At 44.2% G+C, this 15,686-nt stretch overlaps 3 protein-coding genes across 4 annotated transcripts; all 3 read left to right on the top strand.

Annotated features, from left to right (window-relative positions):
* The first annotated feature begins 1,496 nt into the window (after positions 1-1,496).
* Positions 1,497-5,202, top strand: LOC112903388 (vacuolar protein sorting-associated protein 32 homolog 2-like). 2 transcript variants are annotated; one of them, XM_025972644.1, is made up of 7 exons: positions 1,497-1,722; positions 2,678-2,812; positions 3,639-3,738; positions 4,000-4,085; positions 4,189-4,280; positions 4,577-4,691; positions 4,812-5,202. In XM_025972644.1, the coding sequence occupies exons 2-7, from the start codon at positions 2,723-2,725 to the stop codon at positions 4,986-4,988; spliced, it is 660 nt and encodes a 219-aa protein (XP_025828429.1). In that variant the 5' UTR covers positions 1,497-1,722; positions 2,678-2,722; the 3' UTR covers positions 4,989-5,202. The 2 variants fall into 2 exon arrangements, with proteins under 2 accessions (XP_025828429.1, XP_025828428.1); XM_025972643.1 differs by lacking the exon at positions 1,497-1,722 and having other exon boundaries at positions 2,593-2,812.
* Positions 5,203-6,833: 1,631 nt separating this feature from the next.
* Positions 6,834-11,508, top strand: LOC112903052 (ethanolamine-phosphate cytidylyltransferase-like). The gene is made up of 9 exons (XM_025972259.1): positions 6,834-7,395; positions 7,905-8,140; positions 8,646-8,824; positions 9,209-9,280; positions 9,478-9,545; positions 9,739-9,859; positions 10,397-10,462; positions 10,535-10,657; positions 10,999-11,508. The coding sequence occupies exons 1-9, from the start codon at positions 7,058-7,060 to the stop codon at positions 11,068-11,070; spliced, it is 1,275 nt and encodes a 424-aa protein (XP_025828044.1). The 5' UTR covers positions 6,834-7,057; the 3' UTR covers positions 11,071-11,508.
* Positions 11,509-14,629: 3,121 nt separating this feature from the next.
* Positions 14,630-15,396, top strand: LOC112903152. The gene is made up of 2 exons (XM_025972366.1): positions 14,630-14,795; positions 14,932-15,396. Exons 1-2 carry the CDS (start codon positions 14,705-14,707, stop codon positions 15,240-15,242), a joined length of 402 nt encoding a protein of 133 aa, XP_025828151.1. The 5' UTR covers positions 14,630-14,704; the 3' UTR covers positions 15,243-15,396.
* The last annotated feature ends 290 nt before the right edge of the window (positions 15,397-15,686 follow it).

The raw sequence follows: 15,686 nt of genomic DNA, 5'->3' as shown, positions 1-15,686 counted from the left end.
GGACCCACGTCGTCTCTGCTGCAACACATCAGTGCATGTAACGCTCGCGTCAAGTTGTCATGAATCCGACGAAAACTCTCTTTATACTGTGCCTCCGGTACACCTACTCCACGGTCAAACAACGTTTTGAACTCGACTGTTTTGAACTCTCACATAAGAGAGGGACCAACACTTAATAGCTTCTTTCACCTCATCAATTAACTGGTACCTCGTACCCTAAACAACTTCGTTCTCCCTGCAATCTCAAGGTACGCTGGGTCCCTCATCTATGACAAGATGACTGAAGTCGCTGCTCACCCATTCTTCAGGCACATCCTCGTCATCATTAGATGAATAGGCATTCATTGCTTCATCCAACTCACGATCTTCGTCTCGCAGCTGTTCAATAATACAGGGTATATTCTCCCCTCATCAGCCACGTATTGAGGTGCTGCGGTGCCACCTGCCTCAATATTTGGCTCCTTAACTTCTTCATCAACATCTTCATCCTCCGCAACAGCTTCGATGTTTATCAAAGTCTTCTGGTACACACTGACAAGGAGTACCAGTGGCCATTGCTAATGATTTGCATTTTGCAGATAATTTAACCAGTCATCGTTGCTTGTAAGTGGCATCAGCTCCCAGATCAAAGCGTGAGCGGTACGATTTATGACTCACTGAACACTCACAGTGTGTATCTCCTGATTAATCCTTAATCCGCTCATTAACCAGTTGCATAGGGATTCAAATATCCTCTCGTGCGGTCTGGTAATCCCTCTGACCGCACAGTTGAATTCACTTAAATATACCCCATTCGGCACATAAATTATATTTCCTTCTCCGTAATATATACTAAAAGTACCATTCTCGAAAGACATATCTATCAATTATTAATAAACTAGTTATACTACATATTAATACACAACGACCCTAAGTTTCAGCGATTCCTAAATTATATTTTCCAGATTCTAAACTATTCAGAATATAAATTATACTAAAAACTATTCAAAATATAACTAACCTAAGAAATATTTCCTAGATTATAGTTATTTTTAAGTAATTATACCTCTAAACCGACGTGTGAACAGGGCTTCGCCGCTTCCTCTCCTATCTTCCCTCCTCCCTTTCTTTTTTTTCCTGATTTTTGCTGAATAAAATGGGAATTTAGTCCCTTTCTTTTTTTTCTTGATTTTTGCTGAATAAAATGGGAATTTAGGGGGCAGCTGGGGGCTCGAGGGGAACCCCCAGCGGCCGCGTTAGGGGCCTCTTCGCGAATAAGAAAATAGAAAAAGATTTGGCACCTCCCGCCCGTTGGATGGGCGAGAGGTGTCCGGCCCCACGCCTCCCGTCCGTTGGTCGGACGGGAGGTACCTCTTTTTGGAAATTTTCCAAATCGGCACCATTTTTCGAATTTAATTTTTTAACCTTTTATTAAAAAAATCCTGTATACTACAATACTGAAAATTTGCCGATCCAGTCCACGAGATGCGGTTTGCTTGCTCGCATTCTTGCCCGTTTCAAGCCAGCAGCAGTTCTCCGCAGGCGGCAGGAAGGCTTCAGCCAGCGCCACCGCCCACCGGCTCGACGCCTCGACGTCGACTGTTCTAGCTCCACTGCGGCCAGCTTCTGCGCCACTCCGCTCCCAGGCAGGCAAGGCAAGTGCTGGTCGCCCAACGCGGGGGCCGGCCGGCCGCTGGATCTGGTAGAGAGGCTGGCGCGGGCGTGCAGCTGCTCGGCTAGGTGGTGAGTCCTCTTTCTCTTTGCCCCTCCCTGCATATGTTGGCGCAGCCTCGCACTTGCATCTTGCGGGGATTTGACTCGGCTGGAGATTCTGGATTTGCAGCTTCTGTTGGTCAGGTCAGTAGGGAATACTATTCTGCATTTAAGCATGTGAATTTCCAGTGACCCGTGCTACAGAGGAACCGATTCCAGTCTAGTAGACCTCTAGTACACGCTCATGATTCTGACCAGGTCCCTTTGCGCTCTTGAAGTTGAAGCACTCTAGAAACGAAGGGACATCTATAGACTGTAGATTCGAAATCCCATCTTTTGCAGTTGAAGGGAAAAAGGGGGAACTGAAATTAGCTTCCCATTGCAAGCCCTTTCGCAAAAGTTGGATGCTTTCTGAATGATGGCATGGGTTAAGAATACCCCTGCCCTTTATTCTGCACTTTTTAGGTATATCCGAATTTTGCAATGTGCAATTAATCTATTTACTCACTCCAAAGGCAAAACAAAGATGACAGCAAATGCATGGCAGCTCAACTACTTGTTCTGTCTCATGTAAGAAGCATCAAGTGGTATGATGTAGGGGATTCACAGTTGTTCGCTAACCATATAGATGCTGACAGCAGCAACATGCCAAATTATAGATAGGTTGCAAGACCCACCTAATCCAACATACCTGCTACATATTTCTTCCATATGCTGATTCTGTTGTTTCTGTCGTAAGTAGATATCTTCCGCGGCTGATAGAATTGTCACCTTCCATTCTTAAGATAGCGACATGATTGAAATTTCCTTTCTTCTTTTACATGAGCAGAGAGGTACTTCTCTGTCTTTCATTACAAATGGTTGCCCCTACATATTCTTCCTACTATTCTCAAGGAATCTATTCTGAGAACCTCTTCCCTCACTTTCCCCTTCACCCTTGAGAGGCCATCTCCAATTCATCACCCTACTATTCCTTCATACACAGGCCATCATCATACAAGACTGACAATCAGCAAGGACTGACAAGAAGATGCTGAAGAAACTGTTGCCAAAGACTAAGAGCAAGAAGAAGAAGGAGGCAGCCTCCTCTGCGATACCCACGTTGGATCGGCTCCATGAGGTTTGTCATCCCCATCACACCGAATTCTTTGCTTGCCTTCCCTGTTCTTGATCTTTACTCTTGCTGTGCTTGTGTTCCTTCAATAGTATGTAGGATTCCTAGAAACGTCTTTGGTTGGCAAGATAGGTCTGGATTAGGGGAGTTGCAGTTCATGGAGGTTTAATATGTTCTAATCCAGAAAAGTTCTAGAAATGGAAACTGATCACCTGCAAAATATGTAAATAATTTTTTTTTTCTTAGAATGGTGCCTCCATCGTTGCTCCCTTTCTTAAGCATATGCCAGTACTGTAACTTCTTTTGTTGGCAACATACGACTGGATTGGAGGGCGCAGTTCATGGAGTTCGTGTGTCATGAAACAAGCTTATCCATCTATCCCATCTTCAGTAGAATGATGTAATTTAAACACGTGGGATTTCTGAACTCAATGGATTTCAGAAGATGTAGTGAAAGAAAATAATAGAAGATTAGAAATCCTCACGTTTGAAAAATAAAATAGAAGAAGAAGTCCTTCTTGGCAAAAGCTGCCAGCCTGTCCTAATGTTGACCTTCAGGTTGAATGTGTACAGAAGAATATAATCAGTTAGATTCTAGATGGTCAGCTTTATTTTCAATTCTATTCAAAATTTGTTCAGCACTTGTCAAGTTTGAGGACTTAGTATTTGATATTGACACTATGGATGTATCTGTTTTGCGATCATGCCCCTCAATACGCACCGTAAGTGATTGTTAACACATCAGCAAATTATGTTTGTGTGCCAAGGTATTAACTTGCTACCTTAGATTTACCTTTAACAACGGTGTATTTTTTACTGTTCATGTGGGTAGACTCTAGAAATGCTGGAGAAGAAAGAGCGTTTCCTTCAGAAAAAGTGTTCTGCTGAAATCGGAAAGGCTAAGGATTATACAAAATCGAAGAACAAGAATGGTAAGAAAGCATTACTTTGGAGAAAACACATCTGTCAGTCTTACATTTTGTTACAATCTTGTGAGAATTTATCATACATAATTGTCAAACTTGCAAATTTGTTTGCTTGCCAAATTTTCAAGAGCTCGCATGTCTAGACACTGTTCCCAGACTACGAGTTAATTGCTAAAGTGGAAAAAAAATTTATTCTTGAACTTGTGATGCTCTATATTTTTTGTAACTCTTGACATATATATTTAAATTACTTGTTGTCTGTTGCAGCTGCAATTCAGTGTCTAAAGAAAAAGAAGCTGTACGAGACACAAATTGAACAGCTATCAAATTTTCAATTGCGAGTTCATGACCAGGTAATGAAAATTTAAGCGTATACAATTTCAACTTCGAATCTTGGTAGTACATCTCAGAGCTTCTAAGAGGTTGAAATAGACTGACAGGAATTTAACTTTGTAGATTATAATGCTTGAAAGTGCAAAGGCAACTACCGATACTGTTGATGCTTTGCGCTCTGGATCATCTGCTGTCAAAGCTATTCAGCAATCACTGTAAGATTCCATTTTCCCTCTTATTCTCACTAAAATGGCTAATTAAGCAGTAGTACACCACATCTGAAAAGGCTGCCATTTTCTACATCTCTCGTGATACAGTGAAAATATTATTGATTTAATAGTTCTGTCCAAGCTAGGTCATGGGCTCAGGGCCTTTTGTTATGAAGTTTGTGCACATTCTGAAGTTAACCGAATTCTTGTATTATTACTTGGTCTCATGTAGGCTATGTATATATCAAAATGTTGTAAATAACTGGTGCATGGGTGTACTGGCTATGGTAATTCTTGTGCAGGAACATCGATGATATTGAGAACGCCATTGATGAGTCAAACGAACAGACAGAAAATATGAGGCAGATACAAGAGGCACTTGCAACACCAGTCGGTGCTTCTGCTGATTTTGACGAGGTACTGATTCTCTTACCTAGTAAAAGGTGCACATGCTCAAAACAGGATCAAGCCATTACATGAGCAAACATTTTTTCAAAATACGTGGAAATCATTCTGTTTAATAATTTCTTAAAACAGGATGAGCTAGAAGCAGAGCTGGAAGATCTGGAGGAGGAAGAACTCGATGAAGAGTTGCCTGCACCACCAGCGAGGATATCTGCGCCTGTGGAACCATTAGCGAAAGCAACATCATCTTCTAAGCAGCGCAGTGAATTGAGTGAACTGACGAAACTTCAGGCCGAGATGGCACTTTAGTTGTAGCTTCTAGCTTGACTGACATTGGGAGGGATCGGTGACTCTGTTTCACCGATATTCTGATGCTTACTTGTATGAATGTTGTAAATTCAGGTTGTTGTAGGAGATCCGTGTCCGTTCCGACTCTGCCCTGCCGCCGGTCGACGGGTCATTTGGATCCGATGCGGTGCCGGTTGTAGGCGCGAGGCAATATATTTATTTATTCGGTGCTCCCCTCCGTTCCCTTGTTCTGTCATCGCCGCAGACATCTGTTATCCAGAGCGATGGAGGGCGGTGAGCGTGACCTGAAGAAGAGGCTCGAGACGACTGCGACGCAGTGGGGTGGTCAGGACCTGAAGAGGAACGACGAGGCAATGGTGGTGAGCTTGGAGGCCCAGCCGTCCGGGGCCGCCAAGGAGAGGAATGCGAAGCTGGTCAGGAAGAAGTTGAAGCAGGAGGTGATCGACCTTGGAGCCCTTGGGAGACGACGACGACGACGAGGTTCTGGAGATGTCCGAGCCGTACCGCGACTGCCATGCCAAAACCAGCGCTGTCTTTCAGGCTACATGGTTTCTAATCTCATCATTGTTCCTGTGCTGAGTAATTAACTGCTTGCTCTGCATCTTGTGCTACTCCTGTCGCTTACATGGTTTCTGCTCTCATCATTGTTCCTGTGCTGAGTAAGTCATCATTGTTACAGGGAAAGGGAGGTTGCTATATCACGCTACGATTGATCCCTTGTAACACAGTGGCAGGCGGGGTGAGTTATCCATTGTTTCACCACCACAGTCCACAACACACATATGGAGTATATTTAGTGTTCCCCTTTGTGCATAGATCTTTTACCAATTTCTTTCTTTGATTGTACTGATATGATATTCCCAATGAATGTTTTATGAAGTAAATCGAAATTTTGTTGTCTTCTAAACAAGGCAGTGATTTGAGTGAACTGACCAAACTTGAAGCAGAGATGTGGCTTCAACAGCTGTAGCTAAACCGACAGTTGGAGAGACTGGCGATATAGCAACCTCCCCTGTATCACTGATATGGTGGTGCCTACTGGCACCCACATGTTGTAGATTCAGGTTGCTGTAGAAGGTCCGACCAGTATGGTGCTGTTTTAAAAGCTTTGCCTGGAGTATGCTCCATTGCTGCTGCCACCATACTGAAAAGGAAACGCTATAAATAGATGAAAAGGAAACGCTGTTAGTTATAGTGAAAATGAAACCGAGTTCGTTGAGGTAAGAACCATGGACATGTTGCCTGGATTTCACGGCTCCTAACATCTTGCTGACTTTTTGTTGCTTTGAGCAGCTACTCAATTGCAGGTGGTGACCTGAGAAGTCTCTGGTATCTGTGGTGACAAGTGCTAGCAGACGCATAGCAGGAAGCAGTCAATCTTGCCGAGCCGGCAAATACCTGTAGGCATCTGTTCCTGAAGGAAAAGAAGCTTTAATTTGACCACTGTGTTGGGTTTTATCTGTTGGGTGTTAACATAGTTTTCTACCTTGATCGAAAACGATGGCACGTGTACATTTCAGCCACGCATTATTTGAAATCAAACACAGGGTAACAAATGCACCATTTTTCTTCAAATTTGATGCCCCAGGTCTGGTGTAATGAGATGAGATGAGATGAGGAAACCTAGGCATGTGTTGAACATATCCAAAACGTCACAATCTCTCGAACCTCCTTTCTGTCACACGACATCGTTTTGGTTTCGCATCTCCTTGGTGGTAGATAGACACGACGCATCTGTCGAGTATCAGCAGCATCCATTCAAGACTTTTGTCACAATCAATGACACGTGGGGTCATGTCTCCTTTGTCTTGCTCGCCTCAACTGACACCCAGGCCCCACATGGCATAGTCCTCTTTCCCCGGAGGCACAAGAACATTCGTCCTCCGCCTCGCCACGCCGGCACCACCACCGCGCTCCTCCCCTCACCCTCCATGGCGATAGCCCCGCCACCCGCACACCCTCGTCATCCCTAACCCTAGATCCCACCCCCACTCTCACACCACAATCACAAACACAAACCGCACTACGCCACTCCTCCCTTGTCCTCTCCATCTCCTCCGTCCGTCTCCATGGAGGCGGCCACCAGCACCGGCTGCAGCGCCCGCACGCTGGCGGCGTGCGTCATCGGCGGCATCGTGCTGGGCGCCTCCGTGCTCGCGCTCCACATCGCGGGGCCCGTGTCCGTCCCGTCCCTGCCGCCACTCGACGCGGTCCGGCGCCGGCTCCGCCGCCGCCGCCGCCGCCCCGTGCGCGTCTACATGGACGGCTGCTTCGACATGATGCACTACGGACACTGCAACGCGCTGCGCCAGGCGCGCGCCCTCGGGGACGAGCTCATCGTCGGCGTCATCAGCGACGAAGAGATCAAGGCCAACAAAGGGCCGCCCGTTACGCCGCTCCACGAGAGGTGCCCTCCAAACCTCTCATCTATTTTCATCTTGATGTCATGTCATGCCTCGTGTAATTCTAGCATACGGCTGCGTGACACAGGTTTCTAAAGTAGAGTTTTTTTTCTTTACTTGCCTGTTCACAACCTCAATTTCAGCAGTTCAGTTCTGTTTGGGAATTTCAGCAGTATAAGAGTTACTGTGCAGTCTATTCCAAAAAAAAGAACAACTTTGCTTTATTGTAGATTCAAAAATTGTCATGGATCGATCACCACAAAGTGGGAACAATCATGTGATCTTATGGTAGCTTTGACACCATCAAATGATCATTTTTATTTTATCTCAATTTTTTACTGTGTTCTTCCTTTATTCGTGACCTGGCTGTATGGAGATTTATGCCTTTCTGGTGTTATGTTTCTGATTCTTTGGATGTGTCAGCAGGTATGAGTAGCAAGTACGTTGCTCCCTTGTTCCTATATATTTCATAAAAGTTTCTGATCTTTCTTCGAATATTTTTGGTAACATACAGAATGATAATGGTCCGTGCTGTGAAATGGGTGGATGATATCATTCCAGATGCACCTTATGCCATAACCGAAGAATTCATGAACAAGCTATTCAATGATTACAACATAGATTACATTATCCACGGTGATGATCCTTGTTTGCTACCAGATGGTACTGATGCATATGCCCTTGCCAAAAAGGCTGGCCGATATAAGCAGATTAAAAGAACCGAGGGAGTGTCAACAACAGACATTGTTGGTACTAATTCCGCTTTACCTTTTTCTATTTCTCTCTCTCTCTCGAAAGATTACCTTTTCTATTCAGTTGTTTATGTTTAAGTTTTCTTCGCTAGATGATTTTATTGAAGCCTGAAATAGAGAATATCTAGTTCTAGTTTTCTGCTGCTGGTTGTTGTTGATTGAATCTCACAACTACCCTTTGATGTTGCAATGGGTATTGAACTTATGTTTATGTGTTCAAAAAATTTCCTCAGCTGACTTGTCCTTTACAAAAGCATGTTAACCCAGTGTCGTACTAACAAATGTTTAAGCGATGAGCAGTCCGCTATTGTTCTTGTTCTCCATGACTCCATGTACCATAAGTCTTCTGTTATGCCCATTTCTGGTCCAGAATGGTGCGAAACTCTAATTGTTTTCTACTTTTTGGGACCAATTAATAGACCATTTCTGTTGAATAAACTTTTTGTGGTGATGGAAAGGTATATTCTCATGTTGATTAAGTATTGCTTCATGGATCATGATAGGACGGATGCTTCTTTGTGTTAGAGAGAGATCTTCTGATGCCCACAATCACTCTTCGCTGCAAAGGCAGTTCAGTAGTGGACATGGTCAGAAAGTTGATGATGGTGGATCTGGAAGTGGAACTAGAGTATCTCATTTCCTTCCCACATCTAGGCGAATAGTTCAGTTCTCAAATAGCAGGGTATGACTTTTGGTTTTTGAATAATCTGCTGATAAATTAATATCACTTTTTTTTGTACTTGTTACTAACAAATTATTGTTATTACAAGAACTGATGATTAGAATTGCTTGTTGGAGACCTTATCTTGTCCATGGTGTCGGTGTATTCTGGAAGTATAACCGTGGATAAGTCCTTGAACTGTCAGAAAATTCCAGATGGTTGGGAGACCGACTGTTCATTAAATGCATTTAAAAACTGTTCACTGGCCATGTATACTTCCATTTCTTGGGAGCTGGAAATGATTGATTTAGTTTACTTGGTACAACTATTGGTCCTAAATTCTAGGCATGAATTTGGAATATGGCCATTTATTCTTTCTGCTGACTGTAGACTTTCCCGATGCAGGGTCCAGGTCCAGATTCTCGGATAGTTTACATAGATGGTGCATTTGATCTGTTCCATGCTGGACATGTTGAGGTAAACCTGAATTTCCTTCCTCACGCCCACCCACAGGAAAGGAGGAAAAGAAAGAAAGAGGAGAAAACCATAACATCAGCTAATAAGTCAGCTTATACTTTTGTTTTGCCATTTGTTTTTTCATGGGAGCAACCTGATTTAACCCTCCAAAACATATTGATTCAGACAGTCTTGTACTTATAGTTTCTTCCATGTAGATATTGCGTCTTGCTCGCGAACTTGGAGACTTTTTGCTTGTGGGCATTCATACAGATCAGACCATAAGGTAATATGATGGTTTCATCTTCATTCTCCTCAATTGATTCTTTACAAGTTACAGTGCTCAAGTCAATTCTAATTCAGGTCTGCAGTAGACTGTGTTTGTTGTCGATGCATTTCTTTTGATGCATGACGCCAAAACGATTCCCTTAGCATGACATTCAACCTACCTTTCTGTTACTGTTTACCATACTTTTCAGTTCAACGCGAGGACGACATCGCCCAATCATGAATCTCCATGAAAGAAGTTTGAGTGTTTTGGCTTGTCGTTATGTTGATGAGGTGATCATTGGTGCTCCATGGGATGTTTCAAAAGACATGGTGAGTTTTCAGCGATGGCATCACCTCACTTTTGCATAGAATGCATGATGCATCTGTTTGTGGTTGTTTGTACGTGGTACCCTCAAGACAACAAACAGTGCATTCACTGTAAGATCTTTAACATAGTGTTTATCCCATTGGAAAGCCCACACATCCACACTGCATGGTGTTGACACAAATAAGGCTGACTTGCTCTTATATATGGACTAGCATCATGAGCATGGCTAAATTAACGAAAGGAAAACTTGTGCATGTCTTTGCATCTAAAATCTTAGCCCTATGCAAACTAGGCTTGAGCTTAGCTTAACTGGCCCAGACATATGTTAAGAGCTTGTGCACCAGAAGTCCAGAATACAAGTGATCAGTGTCCTCAGTTTGTCTAAAGTCCAAATTGCTTGCATCAAATCACCAAGTAGAACTGTAGATGGCACATACCATTTACATGATTTTGAAGGTCAACAGTTGAGCCCTCTTATGTATGATAAGAGTATTGACCAAGGCCATGTAAATGACAACCTGCTGTAATTTTGGGTGCAGATTACCACATTCAATATTTCGTTGGTTGTTCATGGTACAATTGCTGAGAATATGGACTATGCGAAGGTAATCAAGTTGTGCTTTTATTTGAACATGCACATTTTAGCGCAAAATAATTGTCAATTCTGTATGTATCAGGAGGATTCAAATCCATATGCTGTTCCGATGGCTATGGGTATTTACCATAGGCTGGAGAGCCCTTTGGATATCACTACAAGTACTATTATAAGGAGGATTGTTGCTAACCATGAAGCTTACCAGGTAACTAACGTGATCAAATGGCTATGGGCCTTTTGTATGCAGCATGTAGACATCAGTACAGTACATATTCTCAGTTACATACATGTTATTTGATTTTATCCTGTTCATATCAATGATGCGCATATGGGAGCGATTGTTTACTGATTTTAAAAGCTGATGCGGTTTCGCTCGAGTGAAGCTTCTTGCATGAGTACATTAAATACTGACTGTTTCCCTGGGACCAATGAACTACCCCCTTATATTACGTTTGACAATGTGTCCTTTAATTTCTGGTTGTTGTGGTTCAGTTATTCTGGTCCATGGATCTGGTGTGGTTTACATTCATTTTTTGCTTTTTGCAGAAGCGGAACGAGAAGAAGGAAGCCAGTGAGAAGAAGTACTACGAGGGTAAAAGCTTTGTCAATGGGGAGTAAGTTGCAACTAGCCGTAGGAAGGTGGATGAAGATTGTTGCCTAGATGATTTGAGATTCCAAGCCTCCTTCACAAAGGCAACAGATCCAGAGTTTTACCCATCATGTTTGATGTTTTGCTAACGTAGCCTAGGAAGCATCATGTGCAACATTGGTGACGGATTACCAGAGGCGATTACTTGGGCTAGGCTAGAAGCATTTGCATCACTTGGCCAGTGTCTCCAGCCTATTTTCCCCCTGCATATGCGCCGTTGAGTTGACACCATTTTCGGCTGAGTGAGATCTTCAGGTTTCAGAACTGTGTGGTGCAGTATGAATGTTAGCCTGATAAACTGTGAGCTGCTGATGCTCCTGTATGCGCATCCGAATGCCCCTGTAATGCGGCCGAGTTTTGTTGTTTTGTTGAAGTGAGTGAACATGGACTGTCTTTTGTCGGCGATAGCAACCGTGACTGATGAACCGAACGTGGGTTGGTGACACGTTGGGGTCTGACAAATGGTTGCTTTGCTGGGCCTGTGGGCTCCTGCCTGCTTGTTCTCTCGCGAGTAACTTGTACTGTTACTGTCCACTGATTGACTGCATGCATGGACAAAGGCCTGCAGCTGCAGCACGCGTGAGTTGCAGTGGATAGAGGAGAGGGGGGATTTCGCTGATGGATTATTTCATTTACCGTCCAGGCTGGGGTTATTCCAACCGTTGGATCTAAAGCTGACCAGGTGCGCTATCTGGGCCGAGATACGGCCCAATCGCCTCTGCCCACCACCACTTACTTTGTGGAGGCCCAGCCCGTTGTGGATTTGGCCCTCGCCGTCGTGGCGTCGTTCCGCTGCGCGCCCAACCAAGGATTCCTCCGCTATCTCCGGTGCGGTGAGCCCCGGCGGCGCCGTGCATCCCCATAATCCCAGGCCGACGGCGCTGGCGACTGCTTGGTTTCTACCAGCTATAGAAAATCTGTAATGGAGTTTTTTCTATCTGTCTTGTGCGAGCTGACAGGGTTTTGATGTAGGCCAGTTGGTCTCCTGTGTTCAGGCGTGGTGAACACCCTGTTTTGATGTACTGAACCGCTCGAAACGGGCCTTCTGCTTTTGCTCGAGACGGGGGCTTTGTCCCTAAAACTCCAAAAAAAAAAAAACTTGGCATCACGGCGACATCAAGTACCACAGATTTTCTCTTCCATCTCCAGATATCCTTGATGAACGATGCTCTTGCCTTGAGTCATGCTAGCTTTGTCGTCTGAAATTCCACTCCAATGACGGCGCGCTTTGCGATTGCGTAAGATGGTCTGACATTGCTGCTGTTTTGGTCTCCTGCAGCTTGGCTTCCTGCTCAGGCGATGATCTGTCTCGATGACCCGACTAGTGTCTGCCGTCCACAACGCAGGTTTCTGAATTCTGACTGTAAAGGCACTATGATAATCTGCTCCATCACATGATGATCCCGGCCGGACACTAATAATCATCTGCATCTGACAGTTTTGCTGATAAAATAACCTTCAGAATGACCATAATCGCTACCGACTCGTCCTAACGCTCAACTTTCACGGAGTTGTCTGATATGATCATGCGTAATTGGAGGCTTGGAGCTGGCTTCAAAATTCAGAGCAAAAATGCTCTGCTTCTGGGTGTCATTTTCGCTCACTGTAAAGTAAGTACCATAATCACATTTTGAACTCTTGCGCGTGATTTTGTGATAGTGTGCTCTGTAGTCTGAATGTACTGAAAATTTATACCAGAGCTTGGTTAAAACGTCGTAATCGATTGGCTTGGTTAAAACGTCATAATAGATCCTTATCTTCTTCTTTTTTGTTACTTCAGTGACTAAGAAAACCTCATCACATCACCCTGGACGCTAATAATTGCCTGCCCCTGAGTATGAGTGGCAACAGCAACAAAAAAAAATCAGCATGAGGATCCGCCTAACATCTCAATAGTGATATGCAAAATAATAGCTGGTTTGAGAACCCAGATCAAAATTGCTCAGTAAAAATATCATTTCCAGTCAGTACATACATATATGCTATCATAATCACATAATAACTCTTATTAGTGCCCTCGAGCCATGGTCACCGTCGCCATCATCACTCGCATTACATAGTGTCGCGTGTGAGGTGGAGAAGAAGGCCACATGTTAATCCTTACATTAGGAAACAAAGTGCGTGTTTGCTTTATTTCCCGGGGTTGGCAGTGAAGGGGGAGCATATCTATCATCTGATCCAAAAGTTTGTTCACGGAAAACACAAAAGCAGATGGAACCGCAGCAACCGAACAAGTGTCACCATTTGAGTCATTCATGTATCTAATCTGACTCATAGGATGGCTGGAAAATAATGTTGGTAGCTGCAACAGCTAGCTAGTCGATCAGTGCTCTACTCCGAATGGCGCTTTTAATTGGTGGGCGGTCATTTCCAAGGAAAATGGCAAGAGCTTAAGAATGGATGCATGTATGCATCTTGGCAAGCTCAGAATCTTTTTTGGGCCATCACTGCGGAGAGCTTAAGAACCTTCTGTGTGTCGAGTATCTTCTCCTCTATAACTTTCTGGTGAAACCACCACTATAGTACGGGCATGCATATTGTTTTTCAATGTTTTAGTCACAAATAACCTTCCATAATCAAGGATTAATCTTTTATACCACTATGTTGCCATCTCATCTCCTATTCTGAATTCTGATCAAATATTTTTTTTAGAAGAAAAGAAAAGAAATTGTGATCAAATGGTAAGTACGGTGTGCATCCAAATGAAATGGAATGATGACGCAGCTGCAGTTGCAGACGTCGAAAGCTTTGGTGGTTTTGGGCGTTTGACTATCGGATAGCAGCCGGGCGGGTGCCAATGCAATTGCCACTATATCATTGCTGACATGTAGCAACGCGAATGTTCTGGTAACATAATAAAATCTTTATAGTTTGATTGATGATGTCCATGTTTGCCTGGTGATCGAGATGCGCGCGGCATACAAAGACGAGCACTATATTCTCCCTTTACTACTGGCAGAGAAATGTCAATCGCTTTCATTAACTGGCACGCACAAGCACAATATCTATCTGTTCGATAGATGGCCGGCCACACAACTTTCTTCAACACAAAAACCCCTCTCTTTCCAATTTTCCAAAAAGAGTGATCGATTAACTGTTTCGACTCGGCCCCTTGTTGATAAAATTTATGCCATTTTTGGATTATCTTGGAGTTCCAGAAGTTTCATGGAGCACTCTAGTTTTTAATTTGGTGCTGAAAGCAGGCACCATCCAAATCTTTGTTTGCCTAGCGGATCAATGGGCCCCTTAAAACACTCTGAATGAGACGGCCACAAGCTTTTACAATCTCACAAGCTGCCTCTCTAAAACTTTTACTAGTTTTTGCATTGTGGTCTTTTAGTCGATCTAAACACAGGCCAGCTTTTTGGTCCAACATTTACCAATGAGCTTATAATAATAATAAAAAAAACTACGAGTTGATCAGCCTTTTCACAATTTGAGTGGATTCAAACAGAAACAGGGCAAAGTCTATGGTCCATGTATATATTGCTCTCCGTATTCTGCACGTACAAGCCCAGTCATTTTCAGTCCTTGTTTTAAGCGAGACAAGGCACTAGTGTCTTCCTCCTCCTTCCATTCTCACCAAACCGAAAACCACAGACCATGGCTCATCATCTCCGTCGTGTCATCTCCCTCACCGGCTTCACCATCCTCTCCCTCGCCCTCCTCTTCATCACCTCCCTGCAAGCTCAAGGTACGTAGTATGGTAGATCAATATAATTAGCCATCTATATGTCGCTCGCCGTCCATTCATCGATGGATTCCATGCATGTTCGCTATCATCGGATCATGCTCTTGATTCAGTTTGTGATCCATCCCCTGGTGGGCAGGAGCCAGCAACTTGGGCGAGGAGAAACGACAGTCGTCGGAGGAGTACGTCATCCCCGTGCGGAGCGTGGTGTACCGGCCGCGGTCGGTGGCGCTGCCGGCGGCGGCGGCGACGGAGGCGGTGGGGTACGAGCCGTTCGAGGTGTGCGAGGGGTGCCGGTGCTGCTCGACGTCGAACGCGAGCAGCTGCGTGGACACGAGCTGCTGCTACTCCATCGACTGCAACCTCCCGGGGAAGCCCTTCGGCACCTGCGCCTTCACGCCCCAAACCTGCGGATGCGGCGGCAGCAGCAACTGCACACAGCCCTCCTGATCCATCCATCCTTAGTTGCTCTCCGTGACTTCCTCATTCACTAATCTTCTCGTCTCACAGAAGTGTACAACTGAATTGCTGATCAATTCCATCGGCATCCAAATGTAACGGTTTGGTTTGATGATGCAACTGCAAACGTAGTATGCTTTGATTACTCATTTCGTGTTCTTCTTCTTTCGGTGACTCCAATCTCAATTTGGGTCTGAGATTGGGCTCTGGGGTTTCCTCAAATTTTTGTGCTCTGACTAATCTGAAAAAACAATATATGTAGAGGATTAATTCAGGGATTCTATTTGCAGAAAGATGAATATGGTATGGTTGGTGTAACTAGCTACTGCAGAAAAAGTTTCTGCATTCCTTCTTTCATCAGACATTTAGATTTCTGTGGACGGCTTTCCACTATGGATTTGGTTTGTGCGCCGTTAAGTGTCAGACTCGGCGGCT

The sequence above is a fragment of the Panicum hallii genome, chromosome 8, assembly GCF_002211085.1.
Source record: "Panicum hallii strain FIL2 chromosome 8, PHallii_v3.1, whole genome shotgun sequence".
NCBI classification, from domain to species: domain Eukaryota; kingdom Viridiplantae; phylum Streptophyta; class Magnoliopsida; order Poales; family Poaceae; genus Panicum; species Panicum hallii.
This window is presented reverse-complemented; position numbering and strand designations above follow the sequence as displayed.

Bases quoted from the DNA above. Each gene is read 5' to 3' on its own strand.
- LOC112903388 (XM_025972644.1), top strand. From the start codon at position 2,723: ATGCTGAAGAAACTGTTGCCAAAGACTAAGAGCAAGAAGAAGAAGGAG. The intron at 2,813-3,638 runs GTTTGTCATCCC...TCATGTGGGTAG, and splicing joins CGTTGGATCGGCTCCATGAG to ACTCTAGAAATGCTGGAGAA. The intron at 4,086-4,188 runs GTAATGAAAATT...TTAACTTTGTAG, and splicing joins AATTGCGAGTTCATGACCAG to ATTATAATGCTTGAAAGTGC.
- LOC112903152 (XM_025972366.1), top strand. From the start codon at position 14,705: ATGGCTCATCATCTCCGTCGTGTCATCTCCCTCACCGGCTTCACCATC. The intron at 14,796-14,931 runs GTACGTAGTATG...CCTGGTGGGCAG, and splicing joins CACCTCCCTGCAAGCTCAAG to GAGCCAGCAACTTGGGCGAG.
- LOC112903052 (XM_025972259.1), top strand. From the start codon at position 7,058: ATGGAGGCGGCCACCAGCACCGGCTGCAGCGCCCGCACGCTGGCGGCG. The intron at 7,396-7,904 runs GTGCCCTCCAAA...GGTAACATACAG, and splicing joins GTTACGCCGCTCCACGAGAG to AATGATAATGGTCCGTGCTG. The intron at 10,658-10,998 runs GTAACTAACGTG...TGCTTTTTGCAG, and splicing joins CTAACCATGAAGCTTACCAG to AAGCGGAACGAGAAGAAGGA.